Here is a 21514-nt window from a genome sequence, read left to right as displayed (position 1 = left end):
TTGGGGAGGGGGTGGGGTGGGGGTAGGGGGGCTGGGGGGAGGATGGTCAGGGATCGAGTGAAAAAATAAAATTTTGAAATTGAAAATATTTTTATTTTTAAAAAATTGATGTTTTTCCCCAAAAAAAATGTAATTTGAAATTGGAGGAGAGTTTTGGAAAATGTTTTCCTTAATTATTGAAGGGAAATCATTTTCCTTGATTTTGAGGAAAATGAGTTGATTTGGAAAAACATTTTCCAAAACTTTTGCCCCAACCAAACATGAGAAAATTGGAAAATGTTTTCCTTCATACCAAACACACTCATAGTCATTATTATTTGTAAGTATGATTGGAAAAATATCGAAAAAATTTTATATGCTTCATCAAAATTATAAATTTTAAAACTTAAAAATAATCCAGACATATAAATTACCTTATATTTATCAACTTATATTGAAATTGAAATAGGTATAACTGAAATTTAAGTTCAATTTATTTTAGAAATAGAACTTATAATATATTAGCATTTTACCATGTCAACCATAGTTCAAACATTTTTTTTTTCAAAAAGGCTAATAAGACTTGTCTATCAAATACATCAACATTTTTTGTAGTATAAACGTTTTCATTTTTTGGAAAATTATGCCGAATAGCAAATATTTAGCTTATATTAGGTACTATAGCTGCAGTTTAAGAATATTAATTCGCGGCTATAATTTTCCCAATTCTTAATGTTCGTTTGATTTGTATAAATTCAGAATTTGTATAATTCAGTACCTGATTGTATAAATTTAGAATTTTGTATAAGCTTATCCTGGACATTTGTATACGATTTATGAAAAATTCATAAAGTACCCTATTTGTATTTGACAAACAAAATTCTGAAAAATTCTTAAATGTATAAATACATAATTTATATATACTTACTTTATTTGTATATTCGCAAGGAAATATACAAATTGCATGCAAATATACAAATTGCATGCAAATATACAAATTGCATCCACCATAGCAAACAAAACTAAGTTATGGAGTGCAATTATCGAATCTATAACTATAAATTCTTATGTTTCCTATTATGTCTGCTATTTCTGAAATTTTATCTTTTTATTTTATTTATCCAAATATGTAATTGTTATTTTTCTTAAAAAGATAAGCCGATCCAAACGGGCTCTTCTACACGAGTGTCCACATGGTGGAAACTCTATTTTGAAGGATGGGCCGATTGGGCTGGCGTAGCCTAGTCCAGCCCAGGAGGTCATTTAAAACCCCCGCCTCTCACAAAACCCTAAAGCCGAACTTTGGCGAGAATAGCTGAGTAGAAGCAGAGAGTTTCGCCGCACTACAATGGGTATGTATCTCAATCATCTTCATTCAGTTTTCATGGCTACTGTATCTATATTTAATATCATATGCAATGGTTGGAATTTCTGGAAACGCAAATGCAAAGATCTGACTGTTCTTTTTTTTTCTTCTTCTGGAAAATGACTGTGGTTGGTTTATACAGGCGCCTACACTTATGTGTCAGAGCTATGGAGGAAGAAGCAGTCGGATGTGATGAGGTTCTTACAGAGGGTGAGGTGCTGGGAGTATCGCCAGCTTCCATCAATAGTGCGTGTTACTAGGCCTACTCGTCCTGACAAGGCTCGACGCTTGGGTTACAAAGCCAAACAGGTACATTTTCTTTTTTACTATGATTTTGTGATGCTGAGTTGAGCTTAAATCCAACTGATTCATGTATCTTTTCCTTACTTGCTTGAGATTGAGGCAAATAAGTCCTAATTGTTTGGTGATTGATAAGACATTGATATGTGATTGCTGAGACTTCAGCACATGTGCTTACTGCAAACTTTTATCAATATAATTACGTATGGTGTAGTAAGTTTTTAGAATCCACAACTGTTGAACAATTTTTTTCTTCATTAAGATGAAAATGAAACATGTATTGTAAAACATGAGTTTGAGTTTGAGTGTTGTAATGAGATAGTATGGAGTCAAACCTTTTCAACTTTTTCTATGTTCGGTTGGTTAAGTTCATTTCAAGTTCTTCACGAAAACATTCTTCAAATGACTTACCGTAAGTATGTAAAACAAGTTCCTCAAGTAGCTTGTCATACATTGACCCGCACCATCCAATATACCATAACTTTACCGCATCCTCTAGTCCCCATCCGCACCACACCCTCCCAATCTCCACCCCATCTCCCATAATATTTGTAATATCTTTTGTTAATGTACTGAAGACGAGAAAATAGGTTAGAGATCAACTTATTTTCTTAGAATACGATTTCCATGGAAAATATTTTTCCTTTGTACCGAACACACCCTAAATCTGTGTTCCTTTCATTGTCTCTTCTTATCGCCCCTGTAAATTATTATAACACAGTATATGTCATTTTTGATAACAGGTCTCTGCTATGAAAAGTCATTGTTGTCTATATGATATTTCTGGATGCATGAGACCAATATATGAGTTGCAAATAATTTTTCCTTGTAATGCATGCAATTATTTATGACATTTCTAAATTAGAAACTAGCAGTCTCTTGTCATTACTTATTTTCATTGTATCGTATCATTGGTACCGTCTGTTTCTGCTTTTGATTTATATCCATGTACCCTAATATTTGCAGGGCTATGTGGTTTACCGTGTTCGTGTGAAGCGTGGTGGAAGGAAGAGACCTGTATCCAAGGGTATTGTGTACGGTAAGCCCACCAACCAGGGAGTCACCCAGTTGAAATTTCAACGTAGTAAGCGATCTGTTGCTGAGGAGCGTGCTGGTAGGAAATTGGGTGGTCTTAAGGTCCTCAACTCTTACTGGATCAATGAGGTATCTGTCTCTTCGAGCTCATTTCATAGAAATCAACTTCTTTCTTTACAGACTAATAAGACGATGGAACTAAGTAATACTAAAATAATGTGCACATTGACATTGTTGATTGCAGGATTCAACATATAAATACTTTGAAGTAATCCTGATTGATTCAGCCCATGCTGCTATAAGGAATGACCCAAGAATCAACTGGATCTGCAACCCAGTGCACAAGCATAGAGAGCTTCGTGGTCTGACTTCAGCTGGGAAGAAATACAGGGGTCTCCGAGGAAGAGGACACTTGCACCACAAGGCAAGACCCTCAAGAAGGGCAAACTGGAAGAGGAACCAAACTCTGTCTCTACGCCGTTATCGTTGATCTACTTAGAGTTTTTCAAGAGTTTCTTATTGTATTGTTCAATCTTGAAGAGTTTCTTTTTGAAATCAAGTTCTGAGGAACTTGGTAGAACAGCTCAATTTGTGCAATGGATGATGTGATGATAGATGATAATGTTATACTGTTATATTTATTTGGTATTTTAGAAGCTGCTAGATGTAGTTCTTTATTTTGGTAACTAAACTGATTATAAGAATCACCAATAGACCATCACAAAATTTAGTCAAGCTAACATAACTTTTGCCAGCCTCTATGATAAACCAAAAAGAAGCTACAAATAGCTATTTACACTTGGTGGCAGAATGTAACCAACAATGACTATTTTAGATATTTACACCTTCCTACTAAACATGACTTGAAACCCCTGCATCAATGTTCAAATGTATCTTTATACCAATAACAGAGAAACTGCCAGATATCCTATTTTCCCTCACAATAGTAATTCAATTCACAGGCAAAGAGGACAGTAGGAAAAAGAGAGATCAGTATCTCGCAAGAAATTCGTTGTAATAATCAAGAAAAAAGGTACGTCCTTTGTCGAACTGATGTTGCTGAATTTTGTGTATGTCGTCTACAAGACTCTTTGCATCCCCACCTTTTGTTGAACATGTATAGCAGAATTTTGTGCAATCGTCTAAGAGTTTGTGCATCTGTGGATGCAGTTCAATAATCATTCTTCCTTGGATGAAATCTTGTAAGAAAGCTCCGCACGAGCTTCTTCTAACTTCACAAAAAGCTCCTTCATGAAAGTGGTGTATGTTCCATGAGTAATTCGCAGTACCTCTGCTGCCTTGGCTAGTGACCTGTACGCTTCCTCAGTCTCACCAAGCCACCTGAAATTACATATCAGCACCACAGGATGATCAATTAACAAAATCAGCACTTTCTTGAAATCCTATTGAGCAGAGATGGATTCGAAACTTAGTGGATGATGTGTCTGCTCCTCTATCCTTTTCCGCTTAAAATATCAAACAGTCAGCGGTATGGTTGATTCGTGACGCGCACCTAACACACGCATCGCGTTGCGCCAGACCAAAGCCTTGGGGCATTTCAGAAGTCGCATAATTTCATGTTGTCGATATGGAAGATGTTTGATCACTAAAAATATTGATGAAAAAACCAAAAAATAACAGGATTTGGTTTCTCCAGATGTTCATGTACAGCGACCAAAATCTAACAAAACAGAACAGAAGATGCCTGGAGGAAGCAAATCTACAAACCACAAAATCATTGCAATGTTGCAAAATATATCTTATCAACTAAGAGTGGGACAACCATAATTTTGTCTAATTCAGTACTTAAATTCAACATAATTTTTTTTTCATAAGTATACAAATACAAATGTTCGGAAATATGACAAATAGACCACGATCTAGCATAAATGGTATCTCATTACCCTCCGCTATACTTTAAGGTTACTCATAACTTACCATCTAACCTTTGGGATGTGTATACCCTTATGGCAGACGGAAGGACACGTGGCATCATCTAAACAGTCTAACCAAAATTATTTTAATTTTCACCTACAAATTAAAACCCACCCATCTACCCGTAAACAAACCCACCCATGACCCGTATAATTTGAACACTCATACCCAACCGAACAGAAAATCAGGTAGAGATCTTCATAGGTATGTTTGTTCTCCATCTACGACCATTCTCTTAGCTGTTCTTGTAGCGTTTTATGCATGATTTTAGGTGGTATTGTTGATTGTTGTGTGATTATTCAATGATTTTCTTATTTATTGTTGCAAGATACTTGTGCAATATTGCAATAGGATATACAAGATCTAAGCATATTTCTCTGACAAGCAAAATAATGAAATAAGAAATGGAAAAAAGAAAACTAGCAAAGCAGAATATTCGACACAATAAATAGAAAAAGCCAAAAGGTCTAACCATTCAAGTTTTCCACAAGTGTAGTATTGCAGTCCGAGTAAAGGATGACATTCTGGATAAACTCCTATACAAGAAGAGATATTACAATATGAAGCAAGCATGTATATCCACTTTAGAGCATGAAAGTTCACTTAATTTGCTCACTTACTAATTTATGTTTTATCTTATGTCCAAAATCATCATATTATATTATTTTGGTGTTTAAAAGTAATTTTGTGTTTATTCGTGAAGAAGTGATATTTTTATTATAATACTAATAAATTTATTGATATTTTTTTGGGGAGGTAAAATGCATTGTATGATAATTTGCATCTCATAATAGCTTTTATATCATTGGATTATTTATACATATAAAATTACATTAGTCGTTTTATTCTCTATGAATTGCTTTAATCATGTTTTAAAATTTTTTGAATTATTAATGCATTAATTTTGTGATTTTTGTGTTGTTATACACTTTTACAATATTATAAATTAAAAAGTTAAAGATCCATAAGGCTGACGCCTCGGCTCACCTCCCACTCCTGCCTTCTAAAATACTGGTGCAGACATGCATTTTGCGTTTTCTGCACTCCTTACCCCAGCCCCCCAGGCCTCCACCACAACCGCACCTCCCCAACCTATGTTTCACTTGCACACCGAACACGAGAAAAAAAGTAATAAACCACTTGGTTTCCCAGAAAATGTTTTCCTCCTTACCAACCGCACATTGTCACAGTACTTTTATTGAAGACAATAGGGTTCAGAAAAAGTAGATCTTAAGTGAACCTCACTTGCTATCATATTATTATGCCAAGAGATAGCATTGATATGGTGACTACTGAACAGAAATATGCTGAACCTTTAGGTAGTGCCAACTTACTCTGATAAGCTGGAATAGTTAATCTGCAATACTTTAGTGCTTCCTTCCAATCTTGCAGCTCCATCAATATCTAAATGAATAAATATCCATATATCAGGTGCAATAAAATATCAAGATAAGATTGGAATAAGATTGATGTCAATATTTTCAAAGGAAATCAAAAACGAGATTTCCTTGATAGAATCACCATTCAAGATGGCTGGAGAACATTCTTCTGATAGACACTACTTTAAAGGTAATCAAACCTTTAAGATATTCTCCCGTGTGCGCATCAGATTGATCGACAATGCATGGTACAGCTCCAATTGAAGTTTTTCAATCATCTTATACATTACACTAGCATCTTTGTTATCTGTATTCTGTCAAAGAGTTCTCTTTTTCCAAAAATAAATAAATAAATACAATCTTTGAATTTAATTGATGGAACATGTCACTTCCTCAATTCTAGACCAACTTAAGTGCTGATCAAAAGTGTCTCCTCTTATGGCGTAATATAGCTCGTGCTGACTTAGAGGGGAAAATATTAGCTCAACACATTGTTAGAAGTAGTATTAACATGATGATTATTCTAACATTAGTAGAATATCTATATATGACTATTATATAGAGTTTACAGATAGTAACATAGATTAGACATTCTTAGTGCTAAATTCAGAGGATACGTCCACATGGAAGTGAAAACGAAGCCTTTTCAGACAGTGATTGGATTTCATGAACAGTATTCTTTATTTCTTCCTTGTCCCTAACAAGTCCACATAATTGGCATGTGAATCCTTTATTACCTGCAAAAAAAAAAAAAAAGAAGTCCTTAGAAAACCAGATCAAGATCAATCTTGCAGGTTTAAGATGAGGTTCGAGAAAGAGATCACATACCAGAGTCACGAAGCAGGAAACCAGTGCATCTCTTGTCCTTGCATCTATAACCCTCCAGAACTGCACTTTCTTGGATATCATCATTTTGTCCCTTACAGTAGGTTAAAAGTTTGTGAGCAGAGAAATCTTATTACTGAGCACTAGTTAGACTAGACAATGGACATACCAACTTGATGCAGCGAATGCAAGTGCAGGAGAAAAGGTACTGTTCTTTAAGAGCCTTTTGACGAGTTGCAGTGGTTCCAGCCATTTCTATATAACTTATTGATACCTTTTGGAAGCCAATCAAGTAAATCAGAGAGTTAGTGATTGCTTTCACTTGTGTTTTTAATCTACTGCTTGAATATCAGTAAATAACATATTGTCAAATTTAACACACTTCTACAGTAATGAGCGTCAATTTCCAATATTAACTGGTGGAAACCTTTTGCTTATGACATATAAGATCAACAGAACCATTGGAACCGAAGCAACCATATAATCCCCCTTCAGTGACATGCACCACTATTTCTACAATCTTATTGAACTCCATGTAGATGTTTAGGTGCTCAAAAGAGCAAACAACAATCATACAGTAATAAGCTTCTTGAAAGATACTCAAGAGTCAACCACAAAGATCTCAATGATTGCTGATCATGTAAATCATCATGACTACATGCATATCATTATCAGTTATCATTCTTACTAAATTCGTCAACATAATTCTTGCTCAAAATTAGAGGTATTGGTCAAAGGAAGCACTTCCAGATATCAACCTGCGGTTGGTTGATTTGCATCTTATTTAGTTTTCAGAATGATGACATACTTTCAGTTAGTGAAAATTTGAACTCATCAAATTGACCAAAATGATTTGGAAAACAATGTATTACCTCAGTACCTTTGGGTATATGATGCAGAGCTCGGACAACAGCCATTCTTCCCTCAAATATTAGAACCGAATTCGGCAAACAACTATAACACGAAAAGTCCACTTAGAGCAATACGTATACAAGCTAACATAAATTTATTGCAATAATTACCTGTGGTTGATTATAGAAACCACCGGATAAAGGCCTGTCCCCAGGGGTTTCAGTTCAGCGTCACAAATTGTATGTGCATTACATGAAAACTGCACATCCCCAGAAAAGACAACAGAGAAACACCAGGTTAGACAATGAAGTTAGGAAGAAAAAAGATTAGATGCTTCAAGACAAGTCATTGAGGGAAAACTTTAATCACGTTGTCTTGTAATTATCATGAAATAAGAGTGAGTTATAACGAAGGATTTGAACATTAGATACAATATAGCCCAGACATTATGCATGGGATGGGCCTATGCAGCATAGTTTTTTTTTTTTTTCGGGACGAGGAACATTGTAAAGTTTCGAGACATATCAAAAGAGAAAATCTGTTCCACAATCTATACCTTAGAAAAGTTTTCTGCAATCTCCTTTACATTGATCTTGGGCCATTGAAGAATCAGATTGACAAGGTTTGCCATCTGAGCATACAAAACTAGTTGCTTCTCATCAATATCAGTCATATCTATGGAAACAAACTTGTCAAGAACAAAACAAAGTCAAGGACGTAGCAAATATAGAACCTTAATACAGCATTCAACATTATATCAGAAACTCATAAGTATAAGCTACACAAGGATACGAGAAACCAAGGATTCCACCAGATTGTAATGGTCCATGACTGTTATTGGAATAACCTGGCAGTGAAAGAGTAGTCATGAGCTACATGCAAAACCAATGTATACAAAAATAGCAAGACTATTTTTCATGACAAGGCTGGAGGTCGAGAATGACAAATCCAACAAGGGTAAGAAGATAAACTAAAGTTGGTTAGGACCAAGTTACGCAGAAATGTAATGTCTGAAGTGATTAGCCTGCTTGCAGATATATTGCAGCTACTTGGGAGACTTATCTTGCATGAGGTTTCCATGTTTCTGAAACAATTATTTGACTTTTCTAGCCATCAATTATTCCAAAAAGTTTGATCATGGAAGTTTAGGTACTTCCATGCACATGTAAAGATTTTAAACTTTGAAGGAAACCAACGGAAGGAGGTATAGAAAGGTAAAATATAAGAGATGCCATAATTTGATTCTCCTTTCACATCTCTACAGATTCTCTTCCTCCTAAAAGAAAGAGATATTTTAGCTGACTAAGGAGAAATATTTTTTTCTCTCACTTCAATTTCCTTCATTTTTTCTTTTGTCAAACCAAACTAGGAAATGGGATATTTAGGGCCTGTTTGGCCATGATTTCATATTATAATTTGAAATGATTGATTTGAAGTTGAAATTTGTTTGGACATGCAATTCAAATCTCAAAAATGTACTTATAAACATGGAAACCTCAAAATTATGAAAGCTATCAAAACTTTCTCAACTCTTAGTCTCTTACACAATCTTACCAAATGAGAAAATCATAGTTCATAAACAAGGTAATCGAATTATTCGGTGGCGTCTCATTAATAAATCACATATCTCCATGTCCTTTTATGATAAATAAATGTTTTCGGTTGCATGTTGTAACAAACTTTCAAATACACGTAATTTAACAAAGATCCGTTGGTCCAATAAATCAACAATAATAGTAACTAGTTATTGTTTAATATAATCATCCCATAAGGTACGAACAATCTCTCCATGTCGAGCGTTGATCTTTTTTTGTGAACATTTAAATTATGGTCTTTTTGGCAAATAATAAACCTATGAAGTTTCAAATATTAAAACTTTTGAAATCACAAAGTTGAAATTGAAATCCTACCTTTTATGTGAACTTGAGATTTGGCATTAAAACTCAAATTTGAGCTTCAACTTGCATGGCCAATCACCTATTTAGACAACCTCCATACCTTTTCATTCCCATTTTTAAAACAAACTATCGGAATCTTTTCAGTTTTCACTTTCTAAAAGTTAATGATTCTTTTATGTACTGTCTTTGTGCCAATTTATTTATCAAGCATTCTTTTTTAGTTCGTACCGAAAAAAATGTCATACTTCCTTATCTCATTTTTCCTTGATAAGATTTATAGCCACACACAATTCTTTGGCTTGTTTTAGATCAGATTTTAAAAATCTTTCTTTCTTTCTAAAAACTCCACTCCCAATTAAAAATCACCACATAAATTGGCACAGAGAGAGTAGAAATTTCCTCAGCAATTCATTTGATCAATGAAAAAAATAAGCTTTGTTAATTAGCCTTCAGATTTTTGGCAGATCAGATAAGAAGTGTTCTGTTTGAACCTGATCCTTTTCCTCATCACTGTATTCATGAGAAACGTATCAGGTCCCTCGGCAGGCCACATTTAGTTGTAAGAATATAAAACAACTTCACCTATGAACACAAATTAAAAAGGTTTTAATGATGAATAAAATATCTTAGTATAATTGGCTCAACCAAAGTCGTGTCCACGCTGGTGTGGACTTTCATAAAGAATTGAAAGGCTCCAAGGAATTAGACAGACTTCTTGATTGACTTCTTCACATATTTGTTACATATGCTCCCATTTCTTGAAATACCTAGAGTTCTCCGACATGCTACATAATCAAGGGACCATACTCTAAAGACTGCCCGTAAGGATGTCAATACCTCCCCTTTCATATCTTGCTCGCTACTATACTCCAATGCTCTCACTCAACCAAATGAATCGGATTTAAAGCACAAACATAACACTTGCACCAAAATTCAAGTACCACATTAAACTCTAAAATTAAGTCATATTCACCTCAGACTAGCAAACATTCACTGAATGAGCATTGAATAAAGCTGATTTATAAAATATTAAAAAAAAAAGTAGATGGACCTTGACCTTCTCATCTTGCAGTTTCCTCCTTAGATAAAGCTTAACCATCAATCTTATACTTGGCGTAATCGATTTTACCCTCTCCTTGTCAACTTTGGACAAGACCTGGCATTCAACCCTATGCAAATTCCAATCTGACTTCTGCAGTTCACTTCACCATAATTATAAATTGCCCAAGGAAATTTAAACAGACAAATTGCAAAGCTCCTTAGTTGTTGATATTCATTTATGTTTATTGAACTAGAATGTGCACCTGGCATGTGTTGCCACAGTAGTTAACAACTTGACATGCAGAACATCTCTTGAGGTTACTTGAAGTAAAACACCATTCACATTTAGCTGATTTATTGGGAACTGAAACATATGGCTCTTCCGATATAATCACTTCCCCTGTAATTATCAAAAAAAAAAAAAAAAGTCTGCCGAGTAAACCTTAGAGATGTGTAATTTATGCGATACTTTAATTTGAATGGAAGTAAAACCTGGAGAGAAATCACGAGTGGTGAAAAGGCAGCGACCCTTTTCCGGCAGAGAGGAGACGGTGAGCCCTTTATCACTCAATGCTTCCTCTAATTCCTCCATCACAAATCTCGGAGTCCGGACTTAGAGAGTTGAGAGCTCGAGAACGTCGAGTGTTTCTCCCTAGTATACTTTAAGTCGTCCTCCTAAAGAAAAATGTCAAATTTTACTCATGTGCCATCCGAAATTGCTTTATTTAATCATTGCTAACCGAATTTTGTGTTAGGGATTCAAACAACAAAAATAATGTCATTGATTTCTTACTTCTTTTCTATTATTTGATAAATAAACAAAAGTATATATTTGATCGGTATTTAAATATTTGATATAATACATAAATATGCTCTTTAAGTTGGTTTCGAATTATATTTATGCCTTTCAATTTTGGGTGTGCATAAGTAGACACTTAAGCTTGTATAAAGTTGAACAAATAGACACATGTCATCCTATATGTCATTTTTTGTCCAACGTGGTATACTACGTGTATTTTGCCATGTAGGACTCATGTGTTTATTTATTTAAAAGTTGGATAGTTAAAATGTCTCTTTGTGCATAATAAAAATTGAAGATCAAAGTTAAAATTTAAAGCCAAATTTAGAGTCTAATATATGTATTATGCCTAAATATTTTCTAGCAAAAAAAAACGCAGAGAGGTAGAGGGTTGGTGTGCAACTTTGAGGGATGGTGGGAGTGGGCCAGTCAAGAGGTAGGTTAAGTGAATATTATGAATATATGATGTTATTTGTCGTTTACAAAACTTGTTTTTATAGAGAATATTTATTAAAAAAATTGTGCTATCTGTACTAAACACACCCTTAAAGTTATTTTCAAATGCAAGCTCCTTTGAAAATATTTTTAAGGATTGAGAACGAATAAAATGCTGGGTAAAATTGTTCAATTTCAAATTACAGAAAGACAAATTTGATATAGCTACTAGCTTCGGTCATTATTGGGTTTAAATGTACGTTTTATCTGATTGAAGTAAAACATATAGAAATTAGGTGAAGCATATAAGTTGATACGACAGTAAATAATCTGGCACAACGATGCATCCTTCGAGTTTGATGCATTTGGAAAATAATACAACAGCCAATGAAGTATATTGAAATAAATTGGTACTTTTTAGTAGTTGATTTCAACTTTTTTACCACCAAAAATGCAATGCAAGTGATCGAACAGCTCTAACAACTAAAAGAAAAAAAACAGGACATTCAGTAGGCATACTTTGTAGGTAATCATTTCATTTTACAAGAAGGGTCAAAAATATTCCTTCTGTAAGCTAAGGGCCAAGGGCCAAATTTACTCATGCCGTTATCAAAATAATCTAAAATACCCCTCATTTAGGTGGAATCCCACCATCAACCAAAATAACCTATTTAAATAAAGTCAATTACTGCAATATCATAACTTCTCAACCAAATAAATACAAAATAATTTTGCACTATCAATCAGCTGTTCATCCAACAAAAGTTAAAGAGACTATTTTAATCCATTCCAACCTGTCAGTGCTAATTTCAACATGAATAAGCAACTATATTTTGTGAAATAAGCAAAAGAATACCCTTCAATGGAGTTTCTATCTTTCATGAACCCAGTGAAAAGTAGTTCAATCAAGATACAGATCTACAGACTATCATTTAGTCTTCTAAATCATTATGATGACGTACATACATTAATATAGCATTTGGTAAATATACTTAAATGTTGGGTTCAAAGAGTTTCCTCACTTGTATAAACACATCAACAGCAACATGTTCACTATTTACAGAAATCATACACGGGGGCAAGGGGGCATAGTTTCACCATCTAAACACTAGGTTAATAAAAACATCTCATTTAACTATCTATTCACAACAGCCAATTGTTAACACCTCCGCAAAGACTCAGCTATTTGCTAGAGGATTGCTGAAAATTATGATGCAACCAGTCAAACAAGCACACCTTCGCTGAGATAGAGAATGCCCAAAACAAAAATACTCAGCATGTTAGCCTTAAGTGTATCTTTGTAAAAGTATATTCAAACTCTTCTACTTCGAGTCCTTCTGGCAATCTGTAGTGCACCCAAAAACAACTTCAGTCAACAGATGAACCGAAAAAATTATTAACTTGACTAAAAAACTGCCTAGGTTAAACAAAGTCACAATGTCTGAACTGTAATTTATTAGGACGTTCCAGCATGCTTCTGCAAAGCCATCTCTCTCTATAACTCTGTCAATTATTCGAGGAAGGACCTAGCTCTAAAAGCTACATTTTTTCTTTCTTTTTTCCTGATAAAATGTCCACAAAGCTTCAACAAAAACAAGGACAAAAAGAAAAGATAAAAGTTGGTGGGCGTGGAACGGAGACCAGGTGGCTCTTCTAATAGTGTTGGTGCAGGCTGATTTTGTTAAAGCAGAGTAAATACCATACGTGAATTTGACTTACTGGTTTTTCCGTTCAGAACTAGCAACAACCATCTGAGCTAAAAGAAAACTTAAAAAATATCGAGCTGAAAGGAAACAGAGGAGAAAAAAGGTGAATCTTACAAGATCCTCATTCACATCAATGACCTCAGAAGCTGATGAGTCAACAAGAACACTCTCCTGATTCTTCAACTCTGAGGCAGAATATAAAGAGAATCATAGAACAGTAAATACAGACTTACTCCTCAAAACACCAGCAATAACATTTATAGATTAGTAGAAGATCCGACAAAATTACTGCTCGTATCCATAGCAAGAAAAAAATTGAACTAATTCATAACACTTCTAAACAAACAAAGGTAAGATTCTTACCAGCTAAGGCAGTTCTTTTACTACCAATCTTAGCTTTATCTTCTGACAAGTCATCTTCTTGTTGAGAGACAGATTCAATCATGTCTATATTTTTCCTTGGGCTATAAATTGAAGAACACTTGTCATTTTAACTACAGTAAATCTTTTAGAGGACATGTTATAGCATCCACAACAGAATAAAAAGCGGAATTCAAGCATATGATGGGGAACAATGTATGCTGTCCAGGCACTTACATGAATGAAAATATGGGTGAACATGTTTTACATGATGAACTCATGAAATATCATTTCTCATAGAAGAGAGACATAAAAAGCTGAGGACATAAGAATGTCTATGTTTCATATATGTTTACCCCTTCTATGTATGTAGATGCTAATGCAATCACGATAAAGATTACACAAAATGCATTACAGAACATCCAAATCCAACGAAATTGTGACCGCACAAAAAATGCTTCATATACCTGGTTTCATAAAATAAAAACCTACATTAAGGAAAGTACCACTGACAAGTTAAATTGACTATCAAGCAGGAAATGGATTGCAAGTTGAAACAAAGAAATTCCATATTTGAGAGTCTTAAAGAATTTTGCAGTGGATTGAAAACAGTCAAAGTTCATAAGAGAACATCACACAATCCTTCTACCCATAAATAATCAGAAAAAAAGTAACAGCTCACCGGCACAATGATTGCAGACCACAAGAACCCTGCATATTAACTCAGTGTCAGGAAAAAATTCAACCCAAATTTGACCAAATCTTATCACTTCAAAAAAAAAGTGCAGAAAATGGAGAACGAACTCAAAATGACAATGTGATTACTGTGATTGGAGAAAAAAGAAATGTCCAATTGAGAAGGTCAGTAAAATTTTGATTCAGTTATGGATTTAAGGAGAATTTTTTCCAAAAATCTTTATGCAGAGGCAAATATGAGATTTACTAAATACAAATAAGCAAACTACTTTTGATATTAACAGCTCAACCAAAAGTTAATTTTGTTGACAACAATGCAAGTTGAAATTTGATGCCTTTAAGATAGGCAATACAATCAAGAAAGATTCACATTGTCAAAGTCGAAGCAAGGGCAACAAAAAAGTGAAGGTTCTACTTCATGTCGGAGTGTTGAACAAAAACTCTTTTGAGTTAAGCGAGACAGTATTCAACATATATTTCACAAGTATAAATCAATTAATTTCAGAATACTGTTAGGTAGGAAATATTGCAATTAGGGAGGCAGCACAGGCCATGGACCAAGGTGCGGAAATGCTTGGCTCCAACTAAGGTTAAATGCTTTTCCTGGCAAGTGATCAAGAAAGCCTGCCTAACACATGAAGCTTTACAGAAGAGAAAGTTTCAGATAGCCTCATAATGCTTCCTCGGTAATGAGGAAGAATAGACAAACAACTACCTCTTTCTGTATTTGCAAGGTGACTGTTCAATTGTGGTCCCTTTTCTTTAACCTTGCAGGAGTCAAATGGACCATGCCTGAACATACTTCAGACCTACTCAGCTGTTGGATCAGAAGAGAACATAGCAAAACACAGAAGCGATGGTGGAGAGTAATTCTTTCCTGCATCTGGTGGACAGTTTGGAAGGAAAGGAATGGAAGGTGCTTTGAGGACCGATTTAACTCAATGCAGAAGATTAAGGAGAACTAAATTACAAACTCCCATTTTTGGTGTAAGGAAGGACATACAGATGATGCAATTCAGTTGTTAGATTTCCTAGGATCCTTGTAATAGGTTTGAGTTTCCTAGGCTCAGTGTTGATTAGTTTTTGGAGGTGTTCAGCATAGCCCTTAATGCTGAGGAATACAAATTGCCAATTCTCAGAAAAAAGAAAAGAAGAAGAAAATATTGCAATTAGGATGTTGGAGCTTAAGATCAGATGAGTTATGGACGCAAGTTTATAGCCAAATCCAAAGGTTGAAACACAAAGAAAACATTCACAAACAAAATCAATAGCATTTTATATTGTATTTACTTTTTCAATAGCATTGTATATTGTATTTAGCAGATAAGATAGTCATCAAAAGCCTTACCATTTTCCAATTTCAATGTCTTAAATAACATGTTAATGCACCACTTTGCAAGTCTACCTTACATTAACTCTACAGAAAACTTTTACTATATTCAATGCAGTTCGAGTATATGATGGAACATGATAAATATGAACTAATCATGCATATTAACCTACTTGTTCAAAGTTAGGAAAGGATCAAATAGATGGCTATGACTCATTATACTCTGTTGCATAAGATATGAATCTTAGATCTTCTATTGGAGGTTTGATTCTTAACAACAAAAAACATGAAACCTAATTCTGCTGGCTAGATAAGGTCAGCATATAGTGATGTTAGCATTACCTGGTCGAGCAAGGAATGGTTACTTGAAGTCCCCCAAATCTCACAATCCAAACTGAGAACCTCAGCTTCCCTGCTGTCACATGTGATCTACATGTGCAAAATTTCCATTGTTAACCAACAGCAAATAAATTGTTTGTTTCTATATCTGGATGGCAAATATTAGCTCATTTTTTCAGGAAAATGCTTTACATAAGAAAAAGCAACCCAACATCTGTGAATAAGTCAACAAACCGTACAAAAAAATACAAAACAACTCTGATAATTTAACCACAATAAGCTCATTATCCATATCAGCAAAAAATGCAAAAGCACTTTGAGCCAGTGTTTTGGAAGGCGAGGGGAGGGGTGTTCCTCTTCACTGAGCAGTAAAATGGGAAACAGAGGTAGAAGCTTGTAAACAGAGGACAAAAACTGTGGCAGGAAGAAGCTGAGCAAGAAAAAGAAAGAAAAGAAAGAAGCAACTGGAAAACAGAGGAGAAAGCAGAAAGAAGAAGAAACCAGAAGAAAGGAGAAGCAGGTATCTCAACAGCTGAACCCTAGCCCTCAAGTACCGGAAAACGAGACGATGCTGCCAGAAAACAGAGGAAGAAGCTGTGCTCTAAGTCAGGTGTGAAAAAGACCTAGCTTTCAAGTTGCATTTTAAAATAAAAACATCGCTTTTCTCGCCTCAACATCGCCTTACAGATCATCTCCTCACCAGAAAGCAAAAAGGTGACAACAGGTCACCTTGCCTCAGCGCTTTAAGCGAGAGGCGAGCGCATTGTACAACTGCTTCGACACATACTATTGTTTCGTCTTAAAGAACTTTAAGGATGTCAGATTACTAATTAATAAGCCAAAAAACCTTCTTTGACTTTGAATAAATCAATTCTTTAATACACAAAGAGTAATGAAGTAGAATATACTTATTTCCAACAACACCCATGGCATCTGTTTCTTGCTTGTTAACGCTTTAGTAATGAGATCTATTTTAGTTTTTTTGTAGATTAGTAAAGTCTCGCTTTGTTGTTGGAGCAAGTGCTTGCTAGGGAGTCACTTTTTTTTTATCTTCATCTGAAGCTAAGCAGTGTTATTTACAGGAATGCTGACCAGAGAGAAGGCAGTCTCTCTCGTGAAAGATGGCCCAACATCTCTTCTTTCTTATTATTTCAGTTCTCCTTTTCTTTGATGACCAAGAGGCTAGAAGATGGTAACCTCCGTGACAAGGGTATGGGGAGAGGTGAGGACTAAGGAGGGCCTATTATTGATCTGCATACCACTTTCCAGGTGACACTATGGCTTCTTTTCAAAAAGGAAGTTGATGGGAATGCAGAAGTACTTACACTTAATCATGTCAAGAACTGATTTTCTCTTGTTTTTCCAATTGGAATGCCTAAGAAGCCAATTAAAAGTTTCTGAGAAGAATCTAAACCTTGATTATATCAATTGTCTAACTCTAGCAAACCCAGCACCCCCAGCAATTGCATACAACCCTGAGCCACCTCAGCCAAATACTTAACAGAATAAATTTCACCCACAGCTTTCACCTAATATCATTTGTCTAGCTAATTGTCTTCTCTGCTGACTATCTGTGCTTAAAAATTATATTGCGATATATGCATTCATCTAAAAGTGCAGGTCCCTCCAATACCAAAAATCAGCAAGCGCTCCCTGTATCAGACCTTATATAACTAAGAAACTTAGCCAAATCCTTCTAGGCTTTCTTGATTGGAGTTCAATCCTCCTATTTGTTTAATAGAACAGTTGAGACAGCAAACTTGCAAACCTCAGTTCTGGCAGGCCCTCCTTAAAAGGGTCAGATCAGAACCAGAAGTGACACTAAGAATGCAGAATTAAGCCAGGAAACTTTTCCTCCTAAGATACCCAGCAATGATCCTTATATTTTCACAATTTCTGTCACAGGGTAACAAGCAACAGACAGATAGAACATTTCCTACACACTATTTAGCACGTCTGTTATATTTAGCAATCTTCTGACAGACCTTGAGGGAGCTGTTCCTAGAATCAAAAACCTCTGTGCTTCCAGAATAACTGCATCATCAAAACAGACATGTCATTTAAAAGTGAATGTTGTTAAATATACCAATATCAAAGAAATTCTCACCATTTATCTTCCGGAGAGCACAGTTCTTTATGCTGACTAATTAACTTTTCAGCATCAGTTTTGCTTCCCTACAAATTCAAGAGTTGGAACAAGAAACTCTAACTGAAAAAACTGAAAGATATGATAGAATATACCTTTGAGATGCAGATATCTGAGCTGTTGCCTTTCACGGATTTGGAAGGCTTTCGCATTATGGTTTTACACCTTGAGATTGTGTCGTTTTCTTTCAGGGAACGTGGATTTTCATTCTTCTGATCAGACGAGGGTCGCAACCTGAGAGTTCTTGAACAATGTGGCTGCTGCTCAGTCCTAATATCTGCTTCAATGGCTCCATGTGCATCATCTTCATGTTCATCATCCATTGAAAACTCCTTGTGTAATTCAAATGATACAGAAGCTGAAAATGGTTTCGATGTTTTTTGTCTTTCTCTAGTAGTGAGCTCCTGATTTGCTTCACTTATCTCCTCCTTATCTGAATATGAATAACCACAATTCCTTTTTAACATGCTCAATGGCAGAGGGCCCTTTTTGGAAAGTTGCATTTCTAACTTGCTGCCCCCACTGTTACCAGACCGCTTCATGCCATCTTGAGATTTTTGGTATTGTGTACTGATGATGCCAGCAGTCTGAGATAAAAATGGAAGAACAACGGGTACAAAATCAGTTAGGCATTTCCATGAAAACCGATAAAAATCAATGCAGGGGTAAAGGCATATACCTGAGCTTTCTTTTTAGAAATATCAAGTAAACTCCTAATGAAATTTTCATCTAGCTGATAACGAATTAAAAGATCACTTTTCCCCTGCAAAAGAAAAGGGTAAGTGTAAATAAAAATTAAAAAAACAAAGAAAATGTCAATCAAGTGAAAAGAACTTGCCTGACTATTATGTTCTTGACCCACTTTATAGAGTGAAGATGGCAGCAAAATAAGTCCAGAGATATGTGAATGAGACATGCCTCTGTTGCTTATTGCATCCAACAAAGAAATCCCAATATCTGACAACGTATGAAGATTCTGCAATATTATCACCCTCATGGGTCAGAATTAATATATTTAAGAATAAGGAACCAGCATCAATTTCAAAACCAAGGAAGACACTGACAGGAGTAATTTGTGCATCAACAGCATCCTCTGCCTTTTTTATTGCATGGAAGATACTTCTCAAGTATGAGCTAGCTTTGCCAATGAGGTCCACAGTGCCATCAGAGTAGTTAAAATCAATCAATGCCCGCAAGCTGAAAACAAGTGGACTGGCCCAAAAGGATAATAAGTAAAAGATGAGGTGTTTAAAGACAGCTGATAAGAAAGCACTAACCTGAAAAACTGTGCGTAGGAGTTGGCAACATGGTGATCGGCAGTGGGAAAATTTGGATCATGAGCAAGGACATGGATCAGGAAAACCACTATATAAACAGGAAAACCAGTCACATGTCCAGGCATTTTAGACATTCGATTTATTCTTGCTGCACTGCCATATACATGTACAAACTCTTCCATGTATTTCAAAGACTTAAGGGGAAAAAAGGACAGTGTCAGAAGAAGGAAAAAAACTGACAAAGTAAGAAGAAACAAAAATTTTAATAAGAACCTACAATTTGTTGGAGATCTTCTGAAGAGTCTGTGGCAGCAAATGGAAACGCACATGCATATCTACAAGGAATCTTATGTTCCTTCAAAAGCTTTTGCACCTTCTTAATAAACAATCTTTGTACTAGAGGAGAATTATCCTATCAAAAGTTATAGGAATATATGATCAGAAACTTCAAAAAAATACAAAGTTAAACCAAATGCAAGCTGCTACCAATGTCAACTTAAATACACATGGGCCTTTTCTTAATAAGGATATACACATAGGCTTCCAATCCATCTAAGTCAAGTTCTGCTAAACTGAATATCAAAAAATTGATGACTCTTTGACCTAAACAAAAGTTTTTTCTAGCAAGCATGGGAGAAAAGAAAAGAAAACAAGTCAAGCTGGAAATATAAATCGAACTCGGGAAATGAAAGAATTAGCCCATTTAATAGCAAAGTCTGAATCAAGAGCATTGTCTGGATTAGCTTCCTATACATGACCATATAGAGTTTGCGGAAATTGCATAAAGGGAGGAAGTGGCATGGAGGCAAATATACAGGGTTCGATGGTCCAAAGAGGGTGACAGAAACACCAAGTTTTTCCATAAAACGGCAAACTGTCAAAAGAAGTACAACTACACTGATAATCTGTTGATCAATGGGGTCGGTGTAACTGAACCAGCAGGGATCTGAGAACAGATTATAAGCTTTTATCAAAATTTATACCCATAAACAGAAGATTGAGACCACAGTTCAACCCCAGAAAAAGACTTATGATCAACAAGGAAGATAATCTATTGCACCATAGCCAGTTCTGAGAGGAGGAAATAAAATAGTTTGTATTCTTATGTGCAGGGATAAAGCCCCTGGAGGAAATAAAATAATTTGTATTGTTACGTGCTGGCATAAAGCCCCTGGCCCAGATGGATTTTCCATGGCTTTCTTTATCCAATGTTAGGAAGTGGTTAAATGTGATGAGGTAGCTGTTGTACAGAATTTTCATGATCAAGGCTACTTTGGAAAAAGATATAATAGCCTTTCATAGCTTTGATCTTTAAGAAGGTGGTTGCTTCAGAATTGAAGGATTTTAGGCCCATCAGCCTTGATTGACAGCTTATAGCCTTATACAAGGTCATCTACAAGCTTCTGACAGAAAGGCTAAAAATTGTGACGTCAAAACTGATGCCCAACAAATGGCATTCATCAAGGGTAGACAAACTCTAAGTTGCTTGGACAGTTGGACTCGAGTGCAGGTGTCGGATACGGGTGAGGATCAACATGTCAGATCCTTCATGATTTAAATTCTAAGATTTGGGGATAGATACAGGTTCAGGATTCAGCTAAAAACAATTCAAATATCTAAAAATAAAGTTATGACACCTAAATTATGAGATAATATGTGGATAACTGGAGGAGAAAATATTGATCAAGAGAAGTTTGGAAGGAGATAAAAGAAAAAGAAGTGACATAGAAAATTCCATATACCATTTTCTTCAACTTCACCGTAGCTTTTGTTTTGATTACTGAAATCATTGAATCTGTCTGAAATTTCTCCGTCG

General features: G+C 35.3%; 3 protein-coding genes across 6 annotated transcripts in view; 1 reads left to right on the top strand and 2 right to left on the bottom strand.

The window, feature by feature from the left end:
* The first annotated feature begins 1185 nt into the window (after positions 1-1185).
* LOC107023307 (60S ribosomal protein L15-like) lies at positions 1186-3336 on the top strand. The gene is made up of 4 exons (XM_015223959.2): positions 1186-1331; positions 1488-1654; positions 2612-2809; positions 2925-3336. Exons 1-4 carry the CDS (start codon positions 1328-1330, stop codon positions 3168-3170), a joined length of 615 nt encoding a protein of 204 aa, XP_015079445.1. The 5' UTR covers positions 1186-1327; the 3' UTR covers positions 3171-3336.
* Positions 3337-3472: 136 nt separating this feature from the next.
* Positions 3473-11375, bottom strand: LOC107023306 (histone-lysine N-methyltransferase ASHR1). Its single transcript, XM_015223958.2, has 14 exons — positions 11103-11375; positions 10874-11010; positions 10627-10761; positions 8464-8518; positions 8228-8346; positions 7842-7930; positions 7692-7773; positions 6989-7093; positions 6823-6913; positions 6612-6731; positions 6195-6301; positions 5950-6019; positions 5088-5151; positions 3473-4021 (listed from the first exon to the last, which is right to left on the bottom strand). The coding sequence occupies exons 1-14, from the start codon at positions 11200-11202 to the stop codon at positions 3859-3861; spliced, it is 1437 nt and encodes a 478-aa protein (XP_015079444.1). The 5' UTR covers positions 11203-11375; the 3' UTR covers positions 3473-3858.
* A 1369-nt stretch (positions 11376-12744) lies between these two features.
* LOC107021157 (sister chromatid cohesion protein PDS5 homolog A) overlaps positions 12745-21514 on the bottom strand; it is a 29401-nt gene continuing 20631 nt past the window's right edge. For 2 of the 4 annotated variants that reach the window (XM_015221764.2, XM_015221765.2), the window contains exons 19-31: positions 19976-20110; positions 19699-19892; positions 19486-19633; positions 19260-19397; positions 19101-19184; positions 18517-19008; positions 18383-18450; positions 18261-18309; positions 16279-16365; positions 14593-14621; positions 13914-14014; positions 13665-13735; positions 12745-13189 (exon numbers count right to left, since the gene is read on the bottom strand). In XM_015221764.2, the coding sequence (XP_015077250.1) occupies positions 13157-13189; positions 13665-13735; positions 13914-14014; positions 14593-14621; positions 16279-16365; positions 18261-18309; positions 18383-18450; positions 18517-19008; positions 19101-19184; positions 19260-19397; positions 19486-19633; positions 19699-19892; positions 19976-20110 (1629 nt within the window). In that variant the 3' untranslated portion in view covers positions 12745-13156. Of the gene's footprint in view, positions 13190-13664; positions 13736-13913; positions 14015-14592; positions 14622-16278; positions 16366-18260; positions 18310-18382; positions 18451-18516; positions 19009-19100; positions 19185-19259; positions 19398-19485; positions 19634-19698; positions 19893-19975; positions 20111-21514 lie in introns of those variants that run through there. The other 2 variants (XM_027918039.1, XR_003579010.1) reach the window with 2 other exon arrangements.

This window comes from Solanum pennellii, chromosome 6 (assembly GCF_001406875.1).
Source record: "Solanum pennellii chromosome 6, SPENNV200".
In the NCBI taxonomy this organism is placed as follows: Eukaryota; Viridiplantae; Streptophyta; class Magnoliopsida; order Solanales; family Solanaceae; genus Solanum; species Solanum pennellii.
Note: the sequence above shows the minus strand (reverse complement) of the source record. Positions and strands in the feature narration are given on the sequence as shown.